Genomic DNA, 23,195 nt, shown 5'->3' with positions numbered 1-23,195 from the left:
TATGATACTGTCCACTCTTACTGGTACTAAGGCACAAATAAACAGAACTACAATCGCTACACAAACATTTCTTTGCTTCAACATTAAACTGTGAGTGACTTGCTACATTAAGAATGTGTTCACCGAACTGGTAATTTGTTTATTCCTTCTTCTAATGCAAAAGTCAGATTGTTAAATTAATTCAGTCGGTTAATTGAATGTCATATCATATCAACGCTATTGTAATTACAGTTTCTGACAAACCGAGCGTTCACAATAACCTACAAGTGGTATCATGGTGCTGTAGTGTCACTGCACAGTACATGGCTAACTTTGTAATAGCACACCTCCACCGATGATGAGTTCTGCTCGGAGATAATTACATGTTAAGGTTACCTGTCTTGTTAGTGACAAATTCATCAAGTTACACAGAGATAATTATGTAATTTAACTACATTTTACAGTGTAGGTGGTAGAAAAAAAAAAAAAAAAAACTGACAGTGAGAGATACATTAAGATTAAAGTGGTGCAATGTAATGCAATCTGAGAAAACTGCACAATAACATCTCACCTTTGTAAAGCTTAGAATGCTTAGTTTCTGTTGATTTTGTACCAGAGAGTTGTTGATGCAACTGTTGGGTAATCTTTAATCTTGTGTTGTTCTTGTACTGTACACTCCTGAAGCCTGATACTGTCCATCTGCATCTACATGCTTGCAGGTGGGTGTTTGTTGCCCAAAGGTGACAGTGCCTATAGATTTGAACTGTGGGCGTAGTAGTATTTATATCTTTAATGCATAATGTGTTTGTGAGAAAAAAAAACAGTGAATGGTGAGACAAACAAGCAAGCAACACATTTTTCTGGAACCCTGCGATCGCCGCCCCTGTCACTGCTTATGTCTTGCATAAACATTCGACAACAGACAAATGGTTTTTCTTCACAATATTGCTGTAACTTGTCCCCTCATCGGTTGTGTTGGAGACTGGATGCAGCATTCTGCTAATGGTATTCATGGAAGAGAACTTAATTCGACATGAATCATCGAAATATGAGCCAAAAAATATACGGTTTGCAGTAACCAGACTAAAATAAAAAAAAAACCTCAAATTTCTGTGCTCCGTTGGCGGGTTTGAAAGGCATGTTGTCTAAAAACAAAAAAAATGACGCCATTTATCAAAGCCAGAAACCGCAAAAACAGAAAGAACTGTCACATTTTCAACTTTCTGAAGATCCTTGAACTAATCATGTGTGATGCTGTGTTCCACCAACAGAAATACCTAAATTTAAGCCTAAAGTCATAATATTTTTAATTTATTTCTGCTTTTTCTACCGCATAAAAACAATATGCAGCATATTCTGGGGGGAAAAAATAAATTCTACATTCGAGAAGCCATTAGTGACACAAAAATTTGGGGGCTTTTCGGCTGAACTGCAGGTTGTGTTTACACAAAGCAGATAATAGACAAGTGTGTGGGTTTGTCAGGAAAAAACAGTGAATAGTGAGACAAACAAGCAAGCGGCAGTACGTCTCTGAAACCCAGCGTTCGCTGCCCCTGTCATCACTCAAGTCTCGCATAAATACTTGACAACAGACAAATGGTTTTTCTTCACAATATTACAAAGAGTCAGCTGTAACTTGTCCCCTCATTGAGTGTGCTGAAGATTGGATACAGCTTCTGCTAATGGTATTCATGGAGGAGAACAACATCCATTAGCTTTCTATTTCAAACACTAACCTTTTACAAGTCCTGTGGCTTATGCATCGGCGTGTCCTGATGAATGCTAACCGTGCATAATCTTTCCATCTGCATTCAGGGCCTGCATTACACCGGGAGATTAAGGTGACTGTTCGTCGTGGCCTACAGCTTGCTGTCAAACAGCAATAGATGCTCACTGCATCCGGTGGCTGGAGCATATCAATGACCAGTCAAAATAAGACAGGGCATTGTTATGGTTTTTAATATGGAAACTGGAAGTTGGAGCTCAGAAAACCACTCCAGCCATCTGCTCTGAAGAGGGAAATTGGATTGGGGGGGTTGTGAGGAGCTGGTTTGTACAGAGCCACCTGCGATAATGAGATTGCTTTGGTCGGAGTTGCAGCTTCCACCTGACTCCCAATCTTGTTTATTTCGAGCCAAATCAAGAGCTTACGGTGTTGCTTTACTGGATCCTACTGAAAAGGTCAGTGACAAACGACAGGAGAAGAGAATCGCATTATTACCTGGATGTGCTTAAAACTCAATCAGCGGCCCTCCAGGCTCGGCAGTGATTGACCGGGCTTTGAAGGTGGCTTCATGGGGCCCTCAGCAAATAAGCCTCTGTCAGTCTCTTAATTGTATTTATAGCCTCAGTGTGCAAAGTAAAAGGGGGGGGGAGGGAGTCAACAAGTAGTGCAGAGCTTGCTTTTCCTGCAGCACTGACCCTAAAACTGCACATAATTAGAGCTGCAGAATGAAAATAGAAGCTGAAAATAAACTGATCTACTGACTGAGCAAACCTCGCCTTTGCAGCTCTCAAATATATTCCATAAACATGCCCTATAGCAGGAGACAATGGCATGTTTAATCAATTAACCTTTCGGAAAGATGAATTTTCAAAGATACCAGGCCTTTCTCTCAAAAGGTCACGTAAGAGACATCCGAGAAATTTGACAGAGGAGAGCAGTTAAAGCAAACATCCATGGCCATTACTGCGACTTTCTAACCCACACTACCAACAGAAGGAGATTTAAGATTGTAAATTTATGATTGGAGCCACAGATTTCTTATTTTCTTTTCCTGCAAGCAGTTTACTTTTCTTAAGCACAGTTGAATGTCTACTAATACAATAAATACCTGCACAGATTAATGAAATGAAACCTGCAGCAGAAACACAACTGGGACATATTATCACCTTTTAAACTGAAAAAAACACTTGGTCGCCAAATCCACTTGTGTAATTACACATCCAGCAGCATCACTGTTCATTTTAAAAAGCACTGTCAAATGAATTAGCTCAGTCTCATAAGCTGTTTTCAGGGTTTTACGAACTTTGAGGTAATTAAAGGTGAACTAAAACATTAAAGTTGCATGCTGTAAACTAAATCCATGAGCAAAAAAAGTAACCTTACAGAAAATCCATGAGTCCTTGAAGATTTTCTGTGTGTGTGTGTGTGTGTCTGTTCTTCACATATCTTAACAAATGTACATCTGGTATGCTTCAAATTCAAAAGGTATACTCTTCGTGACCTGAGGAAGTGCAGTGCTAAGCTACTGGGTTTCAGCTGCTTTCCTTCTACCAGACTCAGGCCACATGATAAATTGCTTTAGCATCAACATTGGATGTGCACAATAGTCACATTGCAGAAAAAGAGATTTGAAGTAAGACAAAGCAACTCAACATTTTTGTGCTGCTTGGCACAGAAAAAAATGGCATGGTTTTCATGTTCAGTGACTAATCTAGGAGAGAGTTCTGCTTATTTACTCAGATTTAAGGGTTCTTGGAATTAGATTTTTACTTAAAGACAAAGATGCAGGCTCCACATGTGCTCAGTGAAATGAGCAAGGAACAGGAAAGCAACACATCAGCAGTAAAGAGCTACTTCAGCTACAGAAAGGATGATGATGATCAGAAACAGGTACTCTGTCTGCACTGTCTTACAATTGTTGCCTTTAAATAGTGCAACGTGACCGCTTCATTGGACCATTTGAAGGCCCACTCCATCTGAATGTGACCGCTCTGTATGAAAAGTGCAGATCTGAATGTCATCCAAAGCAAAAAAAAAAAAAAAACTACTCTGGATGCCTTTGCCAGTGTTGCACCACATGAGAAAAGGTTCCAAACAGCAGAGGGGAATCACTGATGCGATAACTTTTCACCTCGCAAAGCACATGATACCAATTAACACAGTTACCAGAGAGGATTTCACAAACGTGATCTTGTCGCTTGGGAAGCACGACGTGAAACGATCATCCACCTGTTTTTCTCCCTTTTCTTTCAGTTGCTGAGAAGTATAAAAAAAATGAAAGGGACAAGTTGAAACGGAGCTGTCAAAAGTGGAGCATTATGCAGCTACGACAGACTCAGAAAGACAACGGAGCGCTACGTGAGTCTGACCGTCCATTTTATTAACGAGGACAAATGACTGAAAAGTCAAACTGCATTTTTTTCAGGACGATCATACGAGTGAGAACATCACAGTGTGGATGAGAGAAGCTGTTTGAGGCATCGATGAGAGACGTCAAGTCTGAAAAACAACACACACTGTGGCAAACATGAAGAAGGCTCCCGCCGTGAACAAGTGGACCAGAATGCAGCTTACAGTTGTTCAGTTGTACTCATGTTGTAAACTGTGTTTTCTTGTCGCACTATACATTTAAGAATAACAACGTATCACAATGTCAATTCTGCCAAATATCATGCTAATGCTGAAATACATTTTCCAGTGATTATCTCAACTGCATGTTACTGATTAAGTGAATCCATGTCATCACCATTTTCAGTGTCAAGCCAGATCCTTAAGTTAAAATACTGATTTCAGGTGGCGCAGTTGTTAGCATTGTTGCCTCGCAGCAAGAAGGTCGCCGGTTCACATCCCGGTGGGGGCACCGGGATCTGTCTGCATGGAGTTTGCATGTTCTCCCCGTGCAGCGTGGGTTCTCTCCGGGTTCTCCGGCTTCCTCCCACACAGTCCAAAAACATGCTGAGGTCAATTGGTGATTCTAAATTGTCCGTAGGTGTGAATGTGAGTGTGCTTGGTTGTCTGTCTCTAAGTGTAGCCCTGTGATAGACTGGTGACCTGTCCAGGGTGTCCCCTGCCTTCACCCTAAGTCAGCTGGGATAGACTCCAGGCCCCCATGACCCTAGTCAGGATTAAACGGTGTATAGATAATGGATGGATTTTTATTTTTATTTTTTGGCTTTATTTGCTAGGACATAGAGAAAGACTGGAAAGTGGGGGGATAAGAACCTGCGGCAAAGAGCCATGAGCAGGAGTCAAACCCATGACCGCTGCATCGGGGGACTGCAGCCCCTATACATGGGACGCCAGCTCAACCAGGTGAGCTATAGATTGACACCACAACGCAGCAGTGAAGTGGAAATTAGATGATGGTAATTATGTGATTAAATAAAATGTTGAGAAATGAATGACAAGTTTTACATTAACAGCAAGTCTATTTAAAAAAATAACAGCAAGTCATTTATCAGAGATAGAAACTGCTCAAACAGAGAGAATCATCCGATCCTCAGCTTTTTGATCAATAACAATCACTAAATCTAAGCTTAATCTTGTGATATTTCATCAAAAACAATTATATTCTTACAATTGAGTCTAAAAAAAATACCTTTTACACTAGATTCTGTAAAAAACGAACAATTCTGCATTCCTTGGCACAACTGAAAAGCCATTAGGGACCTTACGGTGACCTTTTTCAACTGAACTGCAGGCTGTGTTTATGCAGAGCAGATATGAGGCGAGTATGTAAGCAAATTAAAAATATAAGTCAGTACAACAAAGCAAAATATGGGAGAGAGATCCTAAGACCTTGAGAGTTGTCTCTGCTTCTATTCATGGTTGTGCTGTTTCCACAGAGGTGCAGGAGTTAATATTGCAGTGAAAAGTGAGCCCACAGTGAGAAAAAATGCAACAGGAGCAAAAACAACAACAAAAAAAACCCTCAGAAACTGCGTTAGGTTCAGAGGGTTAATTGAGTAAGTAAAAATAAACCTTGACATTAATTAATAAATGAGTTAATACAGTAATGGAAAAAACAATTGTTGGGTTAACTGATAAAAAGCCTCAACTTTGTTGGATCCAGAGTCATGCAGAGAGAGGGTTTCACCAGAGCTGGTTATTGCTATCTCAGCTAATTTGAGTTTTAATGTTCCCATTTTGATAACCCAGCGCACTCAGTGTCGAGTGTGAAGTAGTTTGGATGAGTGGTTCATCATGGAGAAAGCTGCAAGCAGCAGTACCGGCACTGCACTAGTTCACAGAGCTGAGATAAATAGCAGTCTGGTGATCGTTTTTTCTTTCTTGGGCCATCACTTTGAGCAAAAACGCTTCACACACGTCGCCGTTTGAACCAGTACTGATATAAGAACTAATACACCAGCATTAATAACGCTACGTTTTTACACACAGTATCCCATGATTCACTATCCAGACGCACCTATGAACAAACCTCCTGAAGCCAAGCACCTTAAGAGTGCAGTGCAGCACTCCTGTGGCTCTGCAGTTATGAGATTTCTCTGGAGATACAGTTGATGCATTACAGTGGCCAGGAAAAGAGGCTTTTTTTTTTTTTTCTATTCGCGAGCTCAGTGTGTGATTAGGTGTTACTCACCAACTCCAAACACTGTTTAATTTGTCATTGCAGGTACAGTTATCTAGTTCTGAAAATACAGTGGAGATGTGTATCTGCTGCACATGGAGGGGGGCTGCGGTTTGATAAGGTATCACTTACTCTTATTGAGGAAGGCGAGGACGTTCCCACTTTCCTCCAACCCTGTCATATGCCGCTGTTAGGATTAGCTGCAGGCTGGCTCAGGGTACATCAGTATCAAAGATGTGGGGGCAAAATAGACCACCATAAACTACAGCATGAAGCTAATAGATTTATTGATCAGGCAGCCTTCTGCTTGTTCACCGAGATACAGTGGATTCAGCAGATGAAATCCTGCTGCCGCAAAGAGGCTGGTCAGATTATGGGACCCCATCTGTATTCCTCACCAGGGTTTTTTCTTCTTCTTTTTTCCCCCCCCCCTCCACACCACCTCTCACTTCCAACCTCTACCTTTTTTCTTCCTCTCACCCTCTAAACCTCTCGCTTCTTGGCAGTTCAAAGCATCCTCTTAAGCCAGTAATATCCAACCCCTATTAAAACTGGATTTCTCACTTGCTCTCCTAAACAATCAGGCGTTGCAATTTTCACACACGCATTAGACAGGAGTTCTCACGTATATATTTACTCGCAGGTCTATGTTCCTGTGTGTTCCTGTGTGTTCCCGGTGTCCCGTTTAATCCGGTTGTTGCATCCTTTTTTGGTCCTGAGAGTGACAGTGCTCTAAATGCAGTGATAATGAATTGGCCTCGGGGAGTCTTTGCTGACTTGCAGCAGCAGGCTAATGAGATTAGCGAACCACCGAGGCCCCGTTAACGGCATGAGGCCCCCTTTAAGGTAAAACAAGATGAGAAAGAAAGCAGGAGTGGGGCAAACAACGGGTCTCTGATGTGTAGAGTAAACCTGACAGCATCCAACGTACTGCCCACGTAATGGCCAAAACATCCAGAATATACAGCTTACATTCTCATAAATTTAGTCTCAGTCAATTTGGGATCAAACGCCTCGAGATTTATTTACAGTTTTCTTGTGTTTGTAGGGAGCTGCTGCAGCAACTGTGTCCTTCATGGTGTCACCTTTGAGGATTTACTGATTATTCAGAGAGGTTGTGCTGATTGGTTGTTTAACCCTCTGAATCCTGAGCAGGTTCTCCTTGTTTATTTGCTCCCGTTGCATTTCTACTCACTGTGGACTCATTTTTTAATGTTGATTATTTCAACCAGGCCATAACAAAGTTATTAAGGGTATACAATTTGAAACCTTCCAACCAATTTCTGGACTTTTTATGTCACATTTTTTAGTCACTGTGGGCTGCAATATGAAGTCCTGCACCTCTGTGGTAAGAAGACAACAATGACTAGAAGAAGAGAGAACCATTTTTTTTGGTGCAATATGATGCAGTTGTAAATCCATTCATCATGAAAATAAATTTCAAAAAGTAGAATTTTTTTCAATTACTTATTTTACAAAAAATTGACTCATGTGCAAAATTTCTCCAAGCGCCCACAATTATAGCAAATACTGAATAAAAACAAACAAAAAAATACAAAACTGTGATTTTCTTTTGGATCCTATATTCTCTGTCTAAATACAGTTCAAAGCAGAAATAAATGCCTTCTGTCCTGCAGTTCAACCAAGTTCAGCTGAAAACTCTCTGAATTTTTCTTACATAACTGTTGGTCGCCGCTGAGTCACTAATAGCTCATTGGCTGTGTCAATGAATACAGAATTTTTGCTTATTACAGATTTTGGTTACCGCAAAGAGCTTAGTTTTTGGCAAATGTTTAGAGTGACATGTAGAATAAAGTGATTTTGACGTAATCTCACGGTTCATTTTCTCAACAGAACTGCACATCAATCATGATTAGCTCAAGAATGATTCTTTCTGTTTTTACAGTTTCTGACTCTAATAAATGGTGTCACTTTGGCAGTGTTTTTTCCCCCCTCATAACATGCCTTTCAACATGCCTGCCAGTGATTTTTGGGTTCAGAAGGTTAAGTTAGCAGAGTAGTTGCTCTCATAGAACAATTTTCCATCCGCAGCTTGATCCATTCTTACACAGTGTTCAGACATATTAAATGTGAGTAAATCATTCAGGCTGAGTGAACTGCTGCAGCACCACTCCACACGAAAACAGCTCATATGCTCATCTTAGTCTACACTGCAAGGCTCACACTGGTAATGAATCACCACATCCACCCGGTTGAATGCTCTGCCTTGACACGAAGTGACCTGCCAATATTGAGGTAACAAAGCAGTCACATCAACGAATCAACACAGCCTTTCTGAAGCTGCACTGAAGCTGACATCTATATTTAAACAAAAAAAGGAATATGTCTCTCTCTGCACACAAAAATTAGTGGGTTTTTTTCTGTTTTTATTTAACACATTGTTAACATGTCGTGGCTTAAAGGCATGGTCCTGACTGGAGTGGAGGACAAAAGTCAGGGCTGCCTATCAGAGGTGGAAAAACGTATGAAAATCATCCCGTTTGATCAAATCGTGGACACACAACAATAAACCACTGACCATTAGCTTTTAAAAGGTGATTTTCTACACTGCGTTTTAGTGAGAGGAGCCGATTTTATGTTTGTTTGAGTGTTGTCAGCCTCGTAATCAGGCTGCCTTCAAATAGCAATCACAAATTTGTTTCCGACACTGGAGAGTCTCCTGCATAATTTGACTGACATTCAAGAGGTTGAACTCATTAGAAAACTTTGATTTGACTTAACAAGATCAGAAAAAAAATCTAATTTATCTCTGCTCGCTTCCTCCAAATGGCAAATGATTATTTGTTTAGAGCAACTCAACATCATGAAGAGAATAAAAGAAATGGAAGAACATAAATGACATTGGGAAAATGTAGTGCCAACCCACAACAACAACTGTCGTGGGTTACCGGGACGTTTCTTGTGAGCTGCAACAATTAATCGAATAATCAGTTAGTGCTCAGTGGCCATCATTGGGCCCTTGAGCAACCCGACTACACCATGGCTGACCCTGCGCTCCAACCCATGCTGGGATATGTTACATTAATTGGCAACTATTCTGATAAGTGATCATTCAGGTTTTTGGAAAGAAAAGTCTCTAAATGTGAATCTTTTCTGGTGTTTTTCCTCCTCTTTGGGTTTTAGACAAAGCAAGATTTTTAAAGATGTTATCTCGGGCTTTTGAAAACATTAATCAACATTTTTCACCATTTTCTGACATTTCATTCCAAACAACTAACTGAAACATTCAAAAAGTAATTAAAAGATTAAATAGCGATGGGAATATCATCGTCCACAGCCCTAAATCATGGTCTACACCCCCCAACACGAGGGCCCCATGAGTCTGATGTTACTGAATGCAGTGTAGACTGAGAAGATCAGGCACTAACCCACAATGTCCACAGCAGGCGGCTGGCCGACACAATCCACTATCATTTCACCCAGCATGTGTGTGTCCACCTATGGGAGACTTTGGTCCCACGCCTTGTAATTTTCTCTGCTGTGCTATCTCTACGCACTGGGTCGATTTTTGCCAACTTGGCTTGCATCTCTGAAGCATAAAATACACTTGTGAACACTTGTTAATGCCTAAATTTAGCAAAAAGTGACTTGTTATTGCGATTGCTAATTTCATGCATTACTGGCTGTAACATAAATACAACAAAACAGTTGCAAGATAGAGGACAATAAAAAAAATAAAGCCACAAAGCATCTAAACAAGATGAAAATGTGTATTCAATATGCTGTAAAACACGACAGCAAAACAAATCTGCCTGCTGAAGAAGATGATCAACACCTGAGTGAGCTGAAGCAGAGCCAGAAGGCATTGCTGCCAGATCCTGCGGTAATACAGAACACTAATAAGGTAAAATCAGGGCTGCAAACAGGTAAGAAGATTGAGAGGATACAGAAAACCTGCCACAGCTAGGGGACTTTGGAGACATGCTTCACATGCTCATTTCTAGTTATATTTGGAGCTGCCTGGGCAGCCATTATGGACTGGTACAACCTCATATCAAACCCAAATAATGAATAGATGAGGGAGCTGAATGCATTATCAAGATAAAAAAAAAGAAAAGAACACACTAGAAAAACAAACAAACAAAAAAACTATGTTAGTACTTTGTTCAGCCACATCAGACCACAGAAACTTTTTCCTCATATGTCCTTAAAATGCCATTTTTCAGACAACTTGCTGTGAGTTAGAACAACCAAAACACCTTCGGACCACTCTGCCTGTGTCACATAAACATACCCTCAGTGTGATTACATTGGAAGTTAACATTTTCACATTTCTCTCTCACGTCACGAAAACTTTGGGCTTCACAGTTGACCCTATATACATCGACTGTATACGAAAAAATGGACGTAGCTTCTAAGTCTGAAGAGTGAAGCTAATGTCAAAGTGTTTTAAACCTGCATTCTTTCAAACAGTCAGCAGGGGGCGACTCCTCTGTTTGCAAAAATAAGTCAGACTGTATAGACGTCTATGAGAAAATTACTCTACTTCTCTCGTCATCTGTTGCCCCAGCAAACATTTTCCTGATGAGTGTGTGGTCCTAATTGCTCGTGCCAATATTTTTTGAATACAGCATGATGGTCATTTTGTATATTACGGTCCCATTTAGGGCAAAATAGATGGTAAAACAGGTTGTGTTGGAGGGCGGAGCTACATTTTGACAGGTCGCTACCCTATCACTTTGCACAAACATTGCACTCCAATAACATGGGTCGTTTTAAACATAAGCTCAAAACTGAAGCTGAACCAAAGACATTCACTGCATCGGAAATCACATACGTATTACAGGTGCCCTTGACAAGAGTATAAAATGTTGCATGTAGAACTGATATACTGCTCTTGCTCATATATCTGTTTCTGTCTGCAGTGTAAAATCACCTGTTTGTGTGCTGTCGGTCGGATCAAGCTTGTTATTCCAGATGCACACCGTGGCGTGTCTGACACATCTTATGCCGTGCAAAGGATTGTGGGCCAGAAAAAGCATGTTGGCTTGCATATTGCAGAAATGAGACCAGATGCAAAAGGACATTCTTGTGTTTCTGCCATATTGCGTTTGACGTAACAGTTTTTGGGCCAATACAAACATTACATATTGTGCAAATTTGAACATTTTATTTTCTTCTTTCCTGGCAAAATCTGGTGCCTACATTACCCACAATGCCACTGCACCATCAACAATTTGAGCCAGAGATTTGGGTGTGCTATGCTGGTAGTAACTAAAGCAAAAGCAGTGGGCTGCAGAGGGTTGATAAGCTCACTTCTTTCCAACATCACACCCCTCCTTTTGTTTTAATTTCCAGACTTCCAGTCCCAAAGCGAAGGCAAATCACTTCAGGTAGTTTATCAGATTTGACACAGCTTCTTCTAAAAAACAGAGGAATTTATGCCAACAAAGGGCAAAAAAGCGCCTTTTGCCACATATTCTGCAGTACTCTCCAAAAACCAGTGCAGACTTTTGGATGAATGCAATTTGTGGAGTTCTCCTTTAAGTGCTGCATAGATTGCTGGCTGAATTCTGCGTCACATTCAATCTATGTATACATTGTTTTATCTTAAACTCTAATGTGGGTTAGCAATTTGAATTCACTGCAGGAAAAAACTGACAAGAATTAAGCCAACAATGCAACAAGGCTCCTGGTGAAAACTGGCTGTAAATAGCATTACAAGCACCATTTCTTTGTTTAGTTTAGTGAACATTTTTCCCAGCTGCAACTTTAAAGTGTGCAAAGGGAAGTCAACAAACTCCACAGCAGCAACATGCACACAACAAACAGCAAGCACCACCTGCAGCCTTTGCACACAGGTATCTAAACAGCGTGTCTTCTTCAGTCAGCCTCTGAGTTTCAAAGACAGTTTGAGCGTCCACATTACAGAAGACATCTGCCACGGTTCAAACATGCTAAAGGGAGCACATGAGGAAGAGAGAGCACACAAATCCCCAAACTCCCAAACCATCCACACAGCAAAAGAAAAGAGACATGTGGAGGAGATCAGACACAGAGGCAGTGATCTCCTGTGCACAGTGCTGTAGGAGAATTGTTTTTATATGGAGGTTGCAGCCACAAGCCCATATATGATCATGGCCACTAGTTTTTCAAGCTGCAAATGTTTTATGCCTTCACTCAAGAGCTCTGGTGGTGATTTAATAATTGCACGGTGCAGATTTGCTTACATTTAACAGTCAGCTATAAGAGGAAGCTACAACAGCTTGTATACTGTTTTTACAATTACTTTTACAGCCTAGTAACTTAAGGCCAACTATAGCACAGAAAATGTCCTCCTGAGAGATAATGTAATGAAGTAATATGCTGCTTCAGCTTGATGCAAATGTTGTTGTAACTTTAATACACTGCAGTTGATGGCTGAGATAACTGACAGTAAAGACAATGTAAGAGGATGGAGATAGAGGAGGACGTACTGGACCGCTTTATGCTGACATAAGTGGCATAAAACGCAGCAGAGGACTTACTGAGGAGAAGTTGTGAGCGCCACAGGGCTCCCCTCTGTATTTGCACGAGAGGAGCATGTCATCCAGCTGGTGGCTCAGTCTGTCCATAAACTCCAGGTTGGTTCCCTCAAAGTTTCTGGGTGGCAGGAAGAGCCTGAAGTCGGACAGCTTCCTGAACCAGGCCCGACGGTCCTCCTGAAGCAAGTCCAGAATCATGGGCCTCACTGTCCGGTTAGCCAGCAGCAGGCCGAGCCAGTGGCCGGCGAAGTACAGGTCGCTCTTGGTGAGTTTGTAGAGGCGGATAGGGTTGTTGTTGCAGATAGTGACTGCAGGGAAGGCCAGTTCTTTGGCCCACTCAGTGTGGACCCGTGTGTATGTCGGGAAGGAAAGCCAGTGCAGGAGGCGGTTGGAGGACCAGGATAAAAGCAACCCCAGGGAGGTGCAGAGGGCCAGCAGCCAGAAGGCCCTGCGGCCGACCGAGCCGCCGGGGACGCAAACATGCCGCAGGCCGTGTAGGCGTGTCCTTGACAGCAGAGTGGAAGTGACCTGAGCCAGAGTTGGCTTTGTGCGACGCCGCTGATGGCCCTTTCTGATCATGGCCGGGGATCCCCTCCGGAGATAGCGCCCCTCCAGGGCCATAGCTGCCCACAGCACTCCTACAGCCGCGGGAAAGGCATCATTTCCCAGCCAGGCCTCAGGGGCTGGGGCCCACATGTAGCTCCAGGATAAATCCACTACTGTAATCCACACATGGATACGTGTTTGGCCTCACGAACTCTACTGACCCGTGCAGTCTTAGCTGCAACAACTCAAAAGAAAAGGAAGAAAAGCAGCCTCACGGAAAGCTGTGTGTTTGGAAGTCGTCTTCTCCTGAAGGAGCTCTGGTGAACTCAGCAGCGGCGGCTACTTGTTGGTCATCTCCCTCTGGTCCTCTCAATCTGAGAGCGCTCCAATCATTTATCTCAGCAGGGGAAGGGAAGAGGGGGGGAGAAAAAAAAAATCAGCTAGGCAAATGTGCTCCAAGCAAGGTGTCTTCTACATGAGTGACTCCAGCATCCACGGCAGTTAGTGTGACAGTGAACAAGAGAGGATGAGACAGAGAGAGCGAAGGCAAGAGAGGAAGAGGGAGGGGAGGAGAGAGGGGGAGGATAGCATACAAAATACCAAGGGCTCAGCAGAGAGGACAAAAAAAGGAAAAAAAAAAGAAGAAAAAAAGGGAAGGTAATTAAAATAATGAGACGGCAGAGGAGGGAACCGGTCGGTGTGGTGCAGTCTGTCGGACGAGAACTCGCCTTGTTCCAGTGTTGTGCTTTCTCTTCTCTGGAGTTTCACCAGCTTGCAGAGACGTTCGTCGGCAAGAGGTGGCAATCAAGTTACCGCCAGCTTTGAGTGAAATCACAAAAAGTCTCCCATCACCTCGTCTGTTTTCACTCCTCACTTTTTGGACGCCTCTGTCGCGCTGTCACTGATCTGCTGCCTGTCTCTGGGCGCGCTCGGCGTTATGAGGTGCTGCTGGTATCCACGGGGCAGCTTCATCTCGCAGCGGACCTCGCTTCCTCGGCGCGGCCACAGTTAGAAAACATACTACAACACGCTTTCACATGGAGAAGGAGGCACTCATGCACGTACGCGGACTCTCAGCGGTTTCCTGCAGGGGAAAAAAAAAAAAAAAACCAGACCAGAGATAATCTGTTCTGTCACACTCTGATCTCAACATCTCTCCTCTCTTTCACATCCTTGTTGTCTTTCTCCCTAGTTTTTTTTCCTCTCTCTCTCTCTGAGACAGCATCTCTAATTTCAGTATTCCTCTCATGTCTCCTCTCCTGCTAAAAATACTCTCCCCAAATCAAATCCATCAACTTGCCCTCACGCTCCTCCTCCTCTTCTCTCTTGTGTCAGTCAAGCCCCCGTAAGCTCGACCTCCTGTCGGTCTCCTCCTCCTCCTCTTCTTTTTCTTTTCCACTTTCCTCTCCTCCCGTCAGGAAAGGCTTCTCCGTGCGCTCTCCTCCCTCTGTGTCCTTGTCAGCTCCATCCAGTTTCTCTCTGAATGACTTCTCTCCCCTCTGTGATCGCTGTGTTTCTCCCCCCTCACCCTCCCTCTCTCCCTCTCCCTCTCTCTCCTCCCTCTCTCTCTCGTGGCGTTTTTTTTCTCTTTTTTTCTCTGCTCCTCTGTTGTTTCTTTTGTTGCTTTGGCTCCCTGTTTGCAGCCCCTCTCGTCTCCCTGCGCCACAGTTCTGTCCACGCAGCCGGTGAGTCCGTCACTGATGAGAGCTCCTGTCTCTCTCTCTGTGCTAACTCGTCGCCGTTCTTCGCCCCCCTCCGTTGTTCTGCCGCCGCCGCTGCTGCTGCTGCTGCTGCTGCCGAGCCACAGAGAGGCTGCTGTGTTCCTGCAGCGCGCAACGGCAACACATCCAAGCCTCCGAGCAGGAGTCCAAACCGTGTGCTTCTCGTCACTGTGTTGGACATTTGAGATTTCTTTGGAAACTGTATGCAAATAAGGACGAGGAGTTAGGCTTATGAACTGAGGAACATTTTCAAGTTTTTGGTCCATGGACATTTTTTGGTGACTTAATTTATAGGTATTTGAATATTCTGGCCAGAAGTGCTATAGTAGGGTTTGTTTGTTTTATAAAGTCAAATTTGACTCCTTTAATTTTCCTTTTTTTCTTATTTTTTTTAGTAAACTCCTGTCTGCCACAAACATTCATAAGTGCCAACTTTAAGTATTCAAAGTCAACTCTGTCTCTTCAGACTTAAAATAAATTAAAATGTGTTAATCCCAAAGGAACTTCTTGTGCCAGATATTGCTAGTAGTAATGTGGCTGGGATAGAAAAATAAAAAGTAATACTAGCAAAAAAAAAAAAGCTTCTGAGCTGCACTTGTGTTTTGAAAGAAATGTATTTTCTTGACACAGTTTGAAAAACTTCCGGTTCGCATAGTTCGCATATGTAAATGTGAGCCGACGATGGAGGCGCAAATCAGCAACAGGACATTCACATAGAAGGCAAAGGTTTGCATCCCATGTGGGAACGTCATTCTGAGTTAAAGTTTCATTTGCAGTCTTTGGTAAGACTTTGGGAAATATCACGCTTTGGTTACCACTTTCTTAGAATTAGAATAGCCTCAAGGAACTCTGGGGATATTCAAGGAGCTTTGCTTGCTTGAGGGTTCCTGGAGGAACCTTTAACGGCGCAATCCAGAGAAGATGTTCCTCTAACAACCTCTCAATAACTCAAATGAGGGTTTCTTGAAGAAATTCATTGAAAGTGATTCTTCCAGATTCATTTTGTTGAGTTAGGTGTCGGCCTAACTGATACTTTACACCCCAGATCTATACTTTGAGTTATTTTTATCTTAAAACTTCATTTTATTGTAGCATTCCAGGAGTTTAACATGCAAATCATATAACCAGTTTAGTTAATTTTATCATTTAAAGTATTATTATACTTTACTTTAGTTCATATAGAAAGTATGTTAAAAAAAATCTTCATGTTTGCATAATAAACAGCATCTGCATGTACTCTGCTGGGTCCAGGGGTCTGGAAGGCAAAGCCAGGACTTATTCCAGATGTATTACCGGTCTAGATCATTACCCACAATTACAGAGAAAACATACTGAGGGTTCGTTTTAGGTTTTAGTTGTTTTGCTTCCATGACAGAGCTCTTTTGAATAACAATGGGGATTACTGAATTCAAGTTGTAGAGGCTGGTTTTGTGTATTTAAGCCAATCTTGAGTCTGTCTTGTCTGATTTTCTGCCAACAAATTTTTGTACAAATGATTCTTGAAACTAATGTCAAAGTCCTATTTGCCAAAATAAAAAATGGAAGCCTAAACCTTCCAGAAAACACCATATAGCTATGTTCACAAGGTAAAAAGCTTAATTTTCCCTAAAGGAAGTCTTGGCCAGCACATGTCACCAGTACAAATTAATAGAACGCCTTAATAGGGATTAGGGATGTTGCTTAAGTGGTAATACTATGAGAAAGTATTGGAGTTCAAGCACACCAACACCACCCACTGTGACCTCAGTGAGAAACATAAAGCATCACTTCTTGGACAAGCTCAACAAAAACTAAAAATGAAAAAGCTTTGTCAAAGTCAAAAGTTATGGGAGAGCTGCTGTGCTACATTTTATATTAAATTCCACAGGTGCTCCTAATAAAGTACGTGTCACTGTAAGAGGCAAGTATTTACTAGTTTCCAAAGAAATATGTAGAACAATTGCCCAAAACACTCATAAAGTAAACAAAGAACCGCCACCAACATCCCGACAAGAGCGGCTCATATTTATTCTCCATAAAACTTGGATTAAAGCAGCATTTCAATCCCGCAGCACGTCCTCAGCGGCTCTTTGTACAACAACCCTCCACTCACAGAATGATATCCTTTCACCTTATTTCTCAGTTTTTGTCCTACATTTCGCTGCTTTGATGGCGGAAGGATTACTTTATAGTCACTCTGCAAATATCACGGAAACCTCTGTCCCACACAGTCGAGTTAAATAGACTCCATCAATAGAACGTTAACATAAAGCTCCTGAGCCAACACGGCGCTGAGTGCTCATGTTCACGCAGTGCTGTTATGCACGGTTTTATAAAATTCAAGGTTTCACTCATTAGCATTCATCAGTATTCTTCTGCCAATTACAGAGGAGACCACTTTCTCCCCGTGCGATGAAGAAGGATATTTTTTTATTTCATTTGGTAGAATTTCTTAATTAAACTCCCCTAAGCCGCTCTGTGTTCCTGCAGAAAGAGATGGAATAAAACCCACGACACTTCTCCTTTCTTTATATGTTGCCACAGCCTGCGACGTGTGAATCATTATCACGGCATCAGATCATTTTTGCATTTGGGTGTGATGAGTCACGGAGGCTAACCAAATTATTATAAAACACTATCGCTGATGCCGCACTCGCTGCCGGACGAGCTGCATGTGCGGGGCTTGACACTATTTTGACGCGAGCGCACGTTGGTCTTGGTCGCGTGGCTGAATGTTTCTGCAACGCTCCCTGAACGCTCTCTGTGATCTCATCTTTGAATGCGTAATGAAAAGACATTTTTACCTCGAGAATCGTGAAGCCCACACACGAGTTTCGAGAAACCTTTCATACTGTCAGAAGAAATTAGCATAGAAACCCGAAACGGCACACACACACACACACACACACACACACACACACACACAATGAGGCACCAGAGCCAGGACTGTGAAAATGTTAAAACACATGTATGTAAAATGCATAACTGCTCCAAATACAAAAAAACCCCAAAAAACACAGGAACGCGGTATTGAAATGTCAAACGCGTACCCTTATTCCTTCTTACGCCTACTATATGGTACGTTGGACACACATACACCCATTTGATGCCTACAGCTAGAGTCAGAGGCAGCCTTCCAGAACCTGAATCCACTGGATCTACAGGCTGAATAAGCTCAGAGCCATGAGGAGGGTTTCTCAGTCCAGCTATGCAGTCAGTGTAAAGAACAGCTCAAAGGCTCAACATATCCAATTTGCAATTCTAAAACATAAGGGAAATCACAGATTAATTAGGAATACAGCCAAGCCAAGCAGCACATACAATTACACAGCATTCTATAGCTGCAAAGCAATAGCTGGCATTCGCTAAAGGGAAAAAAAAAACCTCCACCAACAACGCTGCCTAAGATCAAAGGACGCATAGTGGTAAAGTGGTTGTGAGAAAGCACCCTGTGAATATAATCCAACAATTAAACATTTATAGATTCATGTTAATGAGCACCGAGAATGTTTTGGGAGATTAAAAAAAAACGCCAAGTAGCGCTCCGGTTCTGAGCGAGGAAGGCAACAGTTGGGGATGATTCATAAGCATGCAGGCGTCACGCCGGCCTTGTCGAGGAACGCTCAGGTGAGGCGGCTGCGTCGGTGGCAAAGTAGATGAAAGATGAGGGAGGTGAGTAAAAATAGTGTATCTCGTGGCAGGCTGCCATTAATCAAAAAGCCCCCACTTTGATTTAAAGTGACAGTGATGGCAGGCAAAGCTAGTCGATGGCGTTTCTCTGCGTTATGAGTTTTCTAAGCCGTCTGTTGTAACGCTTGTCATGTTGCCGGCGGGAGAAGAAAAAGCTTCACCTTCCATCTTCTCCCGGGACCTGGGTCAGTTTTTAAAAGAACACAAAGGATGAATCCCTCGGCAGCGGCTGATTAAGTCAAAAGATAGATGGTGTAGCTGCTCATTTAACCGCCGTGTCACAGAGCAGCTGTTGTCTTAGAAACATCTGGAGATGATCTGACAGCAGAGGTTTGACACTGTCACCGTTGATAACGCCGGGCTCTGCTGCAATCATTTACCCATCAAAGCTTACATACACATATATAGGCGCGATGCTGCGGCGCTCATCAGCTTTGTTTAATTTTCCTGCTCAAGATTTAACCTTAAACCAACTGCTGGCTTTGCACAAACATGAAAAATCTCTTTGATGTCGCTGATGCAGGCAGAACTGTCCTGCCGCATCTCTCTCCTGGAGAAAAAAAAAAGTGTCGTTATGGTTACAGCTGCTCTACATATCCTAAAGTTTGGTGTAAACAAAAAAACAAACCTGCTACAGTACTAAATCTAAACATTTATCTGTTGGAGGCCAAACATGTGCTGCGTGTGTTCTTGTAAATAAACTGCTGTCCTTGCATTCATTGTGTAAAACTGTTTACCTCAGGGTTTCCAAGGCGTCAGTCTTCTCTTCTTTGTCATTGCTGGTGAAATCTCACTACACTAACGGCACTGATCACACACACCAAAAAAACATAGCTCCATACCTCAAATATTAATCACTAACTCCTCAGGGCACCTGTAAAGCAGAATTAAATGATTCTTTTTTTTTCTGTTTCTTTCTGCAGAGGAGCAAGCGAGAGGAATATGATATAATATAACCACGTACAGTTGTTCTGCTGCTTTGTATGTCTGTCCTGCCCTCTCGCTGTAGCTCTAAGGGAAATATCAGGCTATTTACCTCACTAACTTAGTGCCTGCTTGTCACTTGAGCTGGGCAGATAGTACATTGTGGGTTTATCACAGATCTGTTTGCTAAAAAAAAAACAACTGCGTGCTGCGGCTAGAAACAAGATAAGACAGCCAAAACAGTGGATCAATACAAACAAACAATAACAGAAAGAGACTAAAAAGCTTTGCAGAGCGAAAAAGAAACTTTGGAGCTGAGTGACATTTGCGTGTGGATTTGTTTCTTGGAGCAGAACTTTACATACGAGTCATTTCATTCATTATTTACATGAATGCTAAAAAGCTACAAGTATGAAATTAGGCTGCTATGGAAAGGAGAGCAGAGTGTTTTTATAATGAATTAACCCTCTGGACTTTAAGCAGTTTCTGGGTGCCTTTTTTCTTTTTTAACTCCTGTCACATTTTTGCTCACTGTGGGCTCATTTTTCACTGCAATATAAAATCCTGCACCTTTATGGAAACAGCACAAACATGACTAGAAGTAGAGATAATCAACCATGTCCTCTCTGCAGTATAAGAAAGTTGTAATGCAATAAATTATCAAAAAAGAAAAAAGTAAAGTTCAATTTCTTCAATTATGTTTTTATAAGACATTTTTTAAAGAGCTCACAGGGGATTAAAAATATTGGAAAAAATTTTACACGGTAAAGATACAATTTGCACATATCCATTTGTAAGTATACACCATGCCATATATTCATGTAAATACCATACTTTATATATATATATACTAACAATACATCTGCACTTTATACTCTGCACTATTGTGCTTCGGGTTAGATGCTAACTGCATTTCGTTGCTTTGTACTTGTACAAGTGTAGTGACAATAAAGTTTAATCTAATCTAATCTAATCTAATCTAATCTACTGTAATCTGTGTGAACACAGCCTGCAATTCAGCCGAATCGTCCCAAATTATTGTGATTTGACTGTTGGGAACAGGTGAGTCAGTAATATCTTCACAATTGTGCTGAGAAGCATTATTTTAATCATTTTTATTTATTTTTTTAAAAATGTGATTCCAGCACACAGTTTATTGTTGGATTTATTTTTGGATGAGCTTTGTAGACTAAACTGATTTTGATAAAATATCATGACTTTAAGTTGAGATGTGGTTTAGCTTTCAGTGAAATGGCTGGTCATAGACGAGTAGTTCAAGGACTGTCAAAGAGGTTAAAAGCCACCAGCTCTGCTGCAGTAGATTTAATAATTTTTTTATGATAAAATGCCTTTCAAACCTGCCTGTGGGGAATTAGGACATTTATTCAACTGAACTACAGTCGTTTTTTTCTTTTTGTAAAGATTGAGATGAATTAATGTGTTGCATTTGGTGTCCCCTGATGTAAAACATTAAACCAGCCGCTTCATCAAACAGAAACTATCTTGTTTTGCGGTTGACTGTACAAGTTTTTCAGTCACATCTCTCTTTGTTTGGAACCAGCAAAGCCCTGCAGAAACACGACAAAATCACAGAACCCGAGTTCCGTTGCCGATCAAATATCACCTGTGTACCCATTTTGATTGTAAAGTTTCTAACACTGTAACTCACACAGAGAACAAACAGAAGCACGGCGGAGTTCATTCTACCTGCAGAGAGCACAGCTGCCTGTTTTGTCAGGGCAGGAGGTGACACGACTCAAAGGAAATTACAGCAAAAAAAAAAGCCTCTGCAAGTAAAACTGAACATTTACCTGTGATGGAGATGCTTGGATGAGCTGTAATTTAGCCTTCAGGCAGAAAAAGGGAAGAATCCTTCACTGAGTTAAGAAGAATCCACAGGGGAACTGTTGTACTGAGTCGGGAAGAGCACTTTCATTTCATGACTTATTTTAATAACAGCAGGTGAGTGGAGATTTCCTGAGTCTGTACTGCAGCTGACCTCAACAGCTCTCCAAACACAGCTCCGCTCGCAGGCTACGGGTCAGGTTGAGATTAAACAACATTAAATTACATGAAGCTTTAATGACCTCTGCAGGGATTTGCGGTTCAGAGAAGGATGTAACTAAGAATGGAAACATACGCAGCGTGAAGCAAAAGAAGTCTGGAGAACGTTAATAAAAACTAATGCAACATCAATGCCTTTTTAAGTCAGATTTGTCACCTCACATGTCTAAAATTATTGGCTTTAATTTGATTATTATCTTTCTCCCTCAACTCAATTAGAGGCTGATAATTGGGGATTAGCAGCTCATCGCCACCTAATGAACACGGGATGCACTTCATTTTCAGCTAAATCAATGGAGGTAGAAGTGGAGCGGCTGCAGTCCTGCACGCTTCAGGGCGCCTGGAGGCCACACCGAGCTTCTGCTGCTGCCAATCCTGCAACATCCCAACAACAGCCGGTGCTAAATATGATATTGATCAGGTTTTAATTCATCTCTGTGGCCACAAAAACACACAAAAATGCATAATTCCTTTTTTAAAATTTTTTAGATGGCTAATTGATGTAGAGAAATGTCACTTGGCTTGTTGAGTTGCAAATTGTTTTGCTGCTGTATCGTTTGTTTCATCCGACTCACTGTGCCACTCTGTTGTCTGTGAGATCTCATGCAGTCCAATGTAACATGTATGTTTGTATGTTACTGGGCTGGGCTTGTTCGGAACTTTTGAAGACATTTCCTGGTGAAAAAGAAGTTTATTTTTTATCCTGTTAGCAGTTTAGATAGTGGTTATATATATATATATATGCTGGGAGACACATCATGAGCAAACTATTTCGTCGATATCTTGGCTGAGTGTTTCCACCTTGAAACTGCAGCGTATAAATGACAGTCTCAGAAACACAGATTCCGACTGGCAGCGTTTCATATGTGACAAACCTAATCAATCCATTTTGTGGGACTTTCTGTATCATTATTCTTAACGAGTCTTCATTAAAATCTGTTCCTGTTTGTAACATGTCCAGCTTTACAACTTGCCTTTGTGCAGTGTAGAGTAATGTTACAGTGCTCGACTAGGTGAGCTGGTGTGCTCAAGCTGCAGTGAGTAGCAAAGGGGTGGGTGCAAAGAGAGGTGTGGACATCATCGATCAATCGGCAGCCATTTTGGGAGCACTCCTGGACAACTGTAATTTCAACGGTGACTGGGGCATAAAAACTGCATTTATAGAATTGCCAGTCACTGAAAGTGAAATAGGGTTTTAAGTGTTTTTCCCTGACAGATTAAACTTCACATGTACATTTTAAAAATGCTGCACTTGTGTCAGTGCAACAACATGATTGGCTGGGTGTTTCCCAGCTCAACTGTTAACAAGTAGCCCATTGGCTTCTTGGGGAGAGAGGCGGGACATGGGATTTCTATTAGAGATTTGTAAATAGTGAGTCTCTCTTACTACATCTCTGGTTATATCAAAGTCATTAAGGCATAAAAACCAGCTAAGTTGTACTTTTCGCACCTTAAAAAAAGAGTGGGGAATATTTTAATAGGAAAAAAAACAC

General features: G+C 41.8%; 1 protein-coding gene across 1 annotated transcript; it reads right to left on the bottom strand.

The window, feature by feature from the left end:
• Positions 1-12,781: 12,781 nt before the first annotated feature.
• LOC103358678 (acid-sensing ion channel 2-like) lies at positions 12,782-13,474 on the bottom strand (the record flags this gene model as incomplete). The annotated part of the gene is made up of 1 exon (XM_008283735.1): positions 12,782-13,474. A coding segment is annotated over exon 1 (693 nt), but the record flags the coding sequence as incomplete, so codon positions are not given.
• Between the last annotated feature and the right edge of the window lie 9,721 nt (positions 13,475-23,195).

This window comes from Stegastes partitus, unplaced genomic scaffold, assembly GCF_000690725.1.
Source record: "Stegastes partitus isolate 25-593 unplaced genomic scaffold, Stegastes_partitus-1.0.2 Scaffold325, whole genome shotgun sequence".
Lineage (NCBI taxonomy): Eukaryota > Metazoa > Chordata > Actinopteri > Pomacentridae > Stegastes > Stegastes partitus.
The sequence above is the reverse complement of the archived record's forward strand: the minus strand, read 5'-3'. Positions and strand labels throughout refer to the sequence as shown.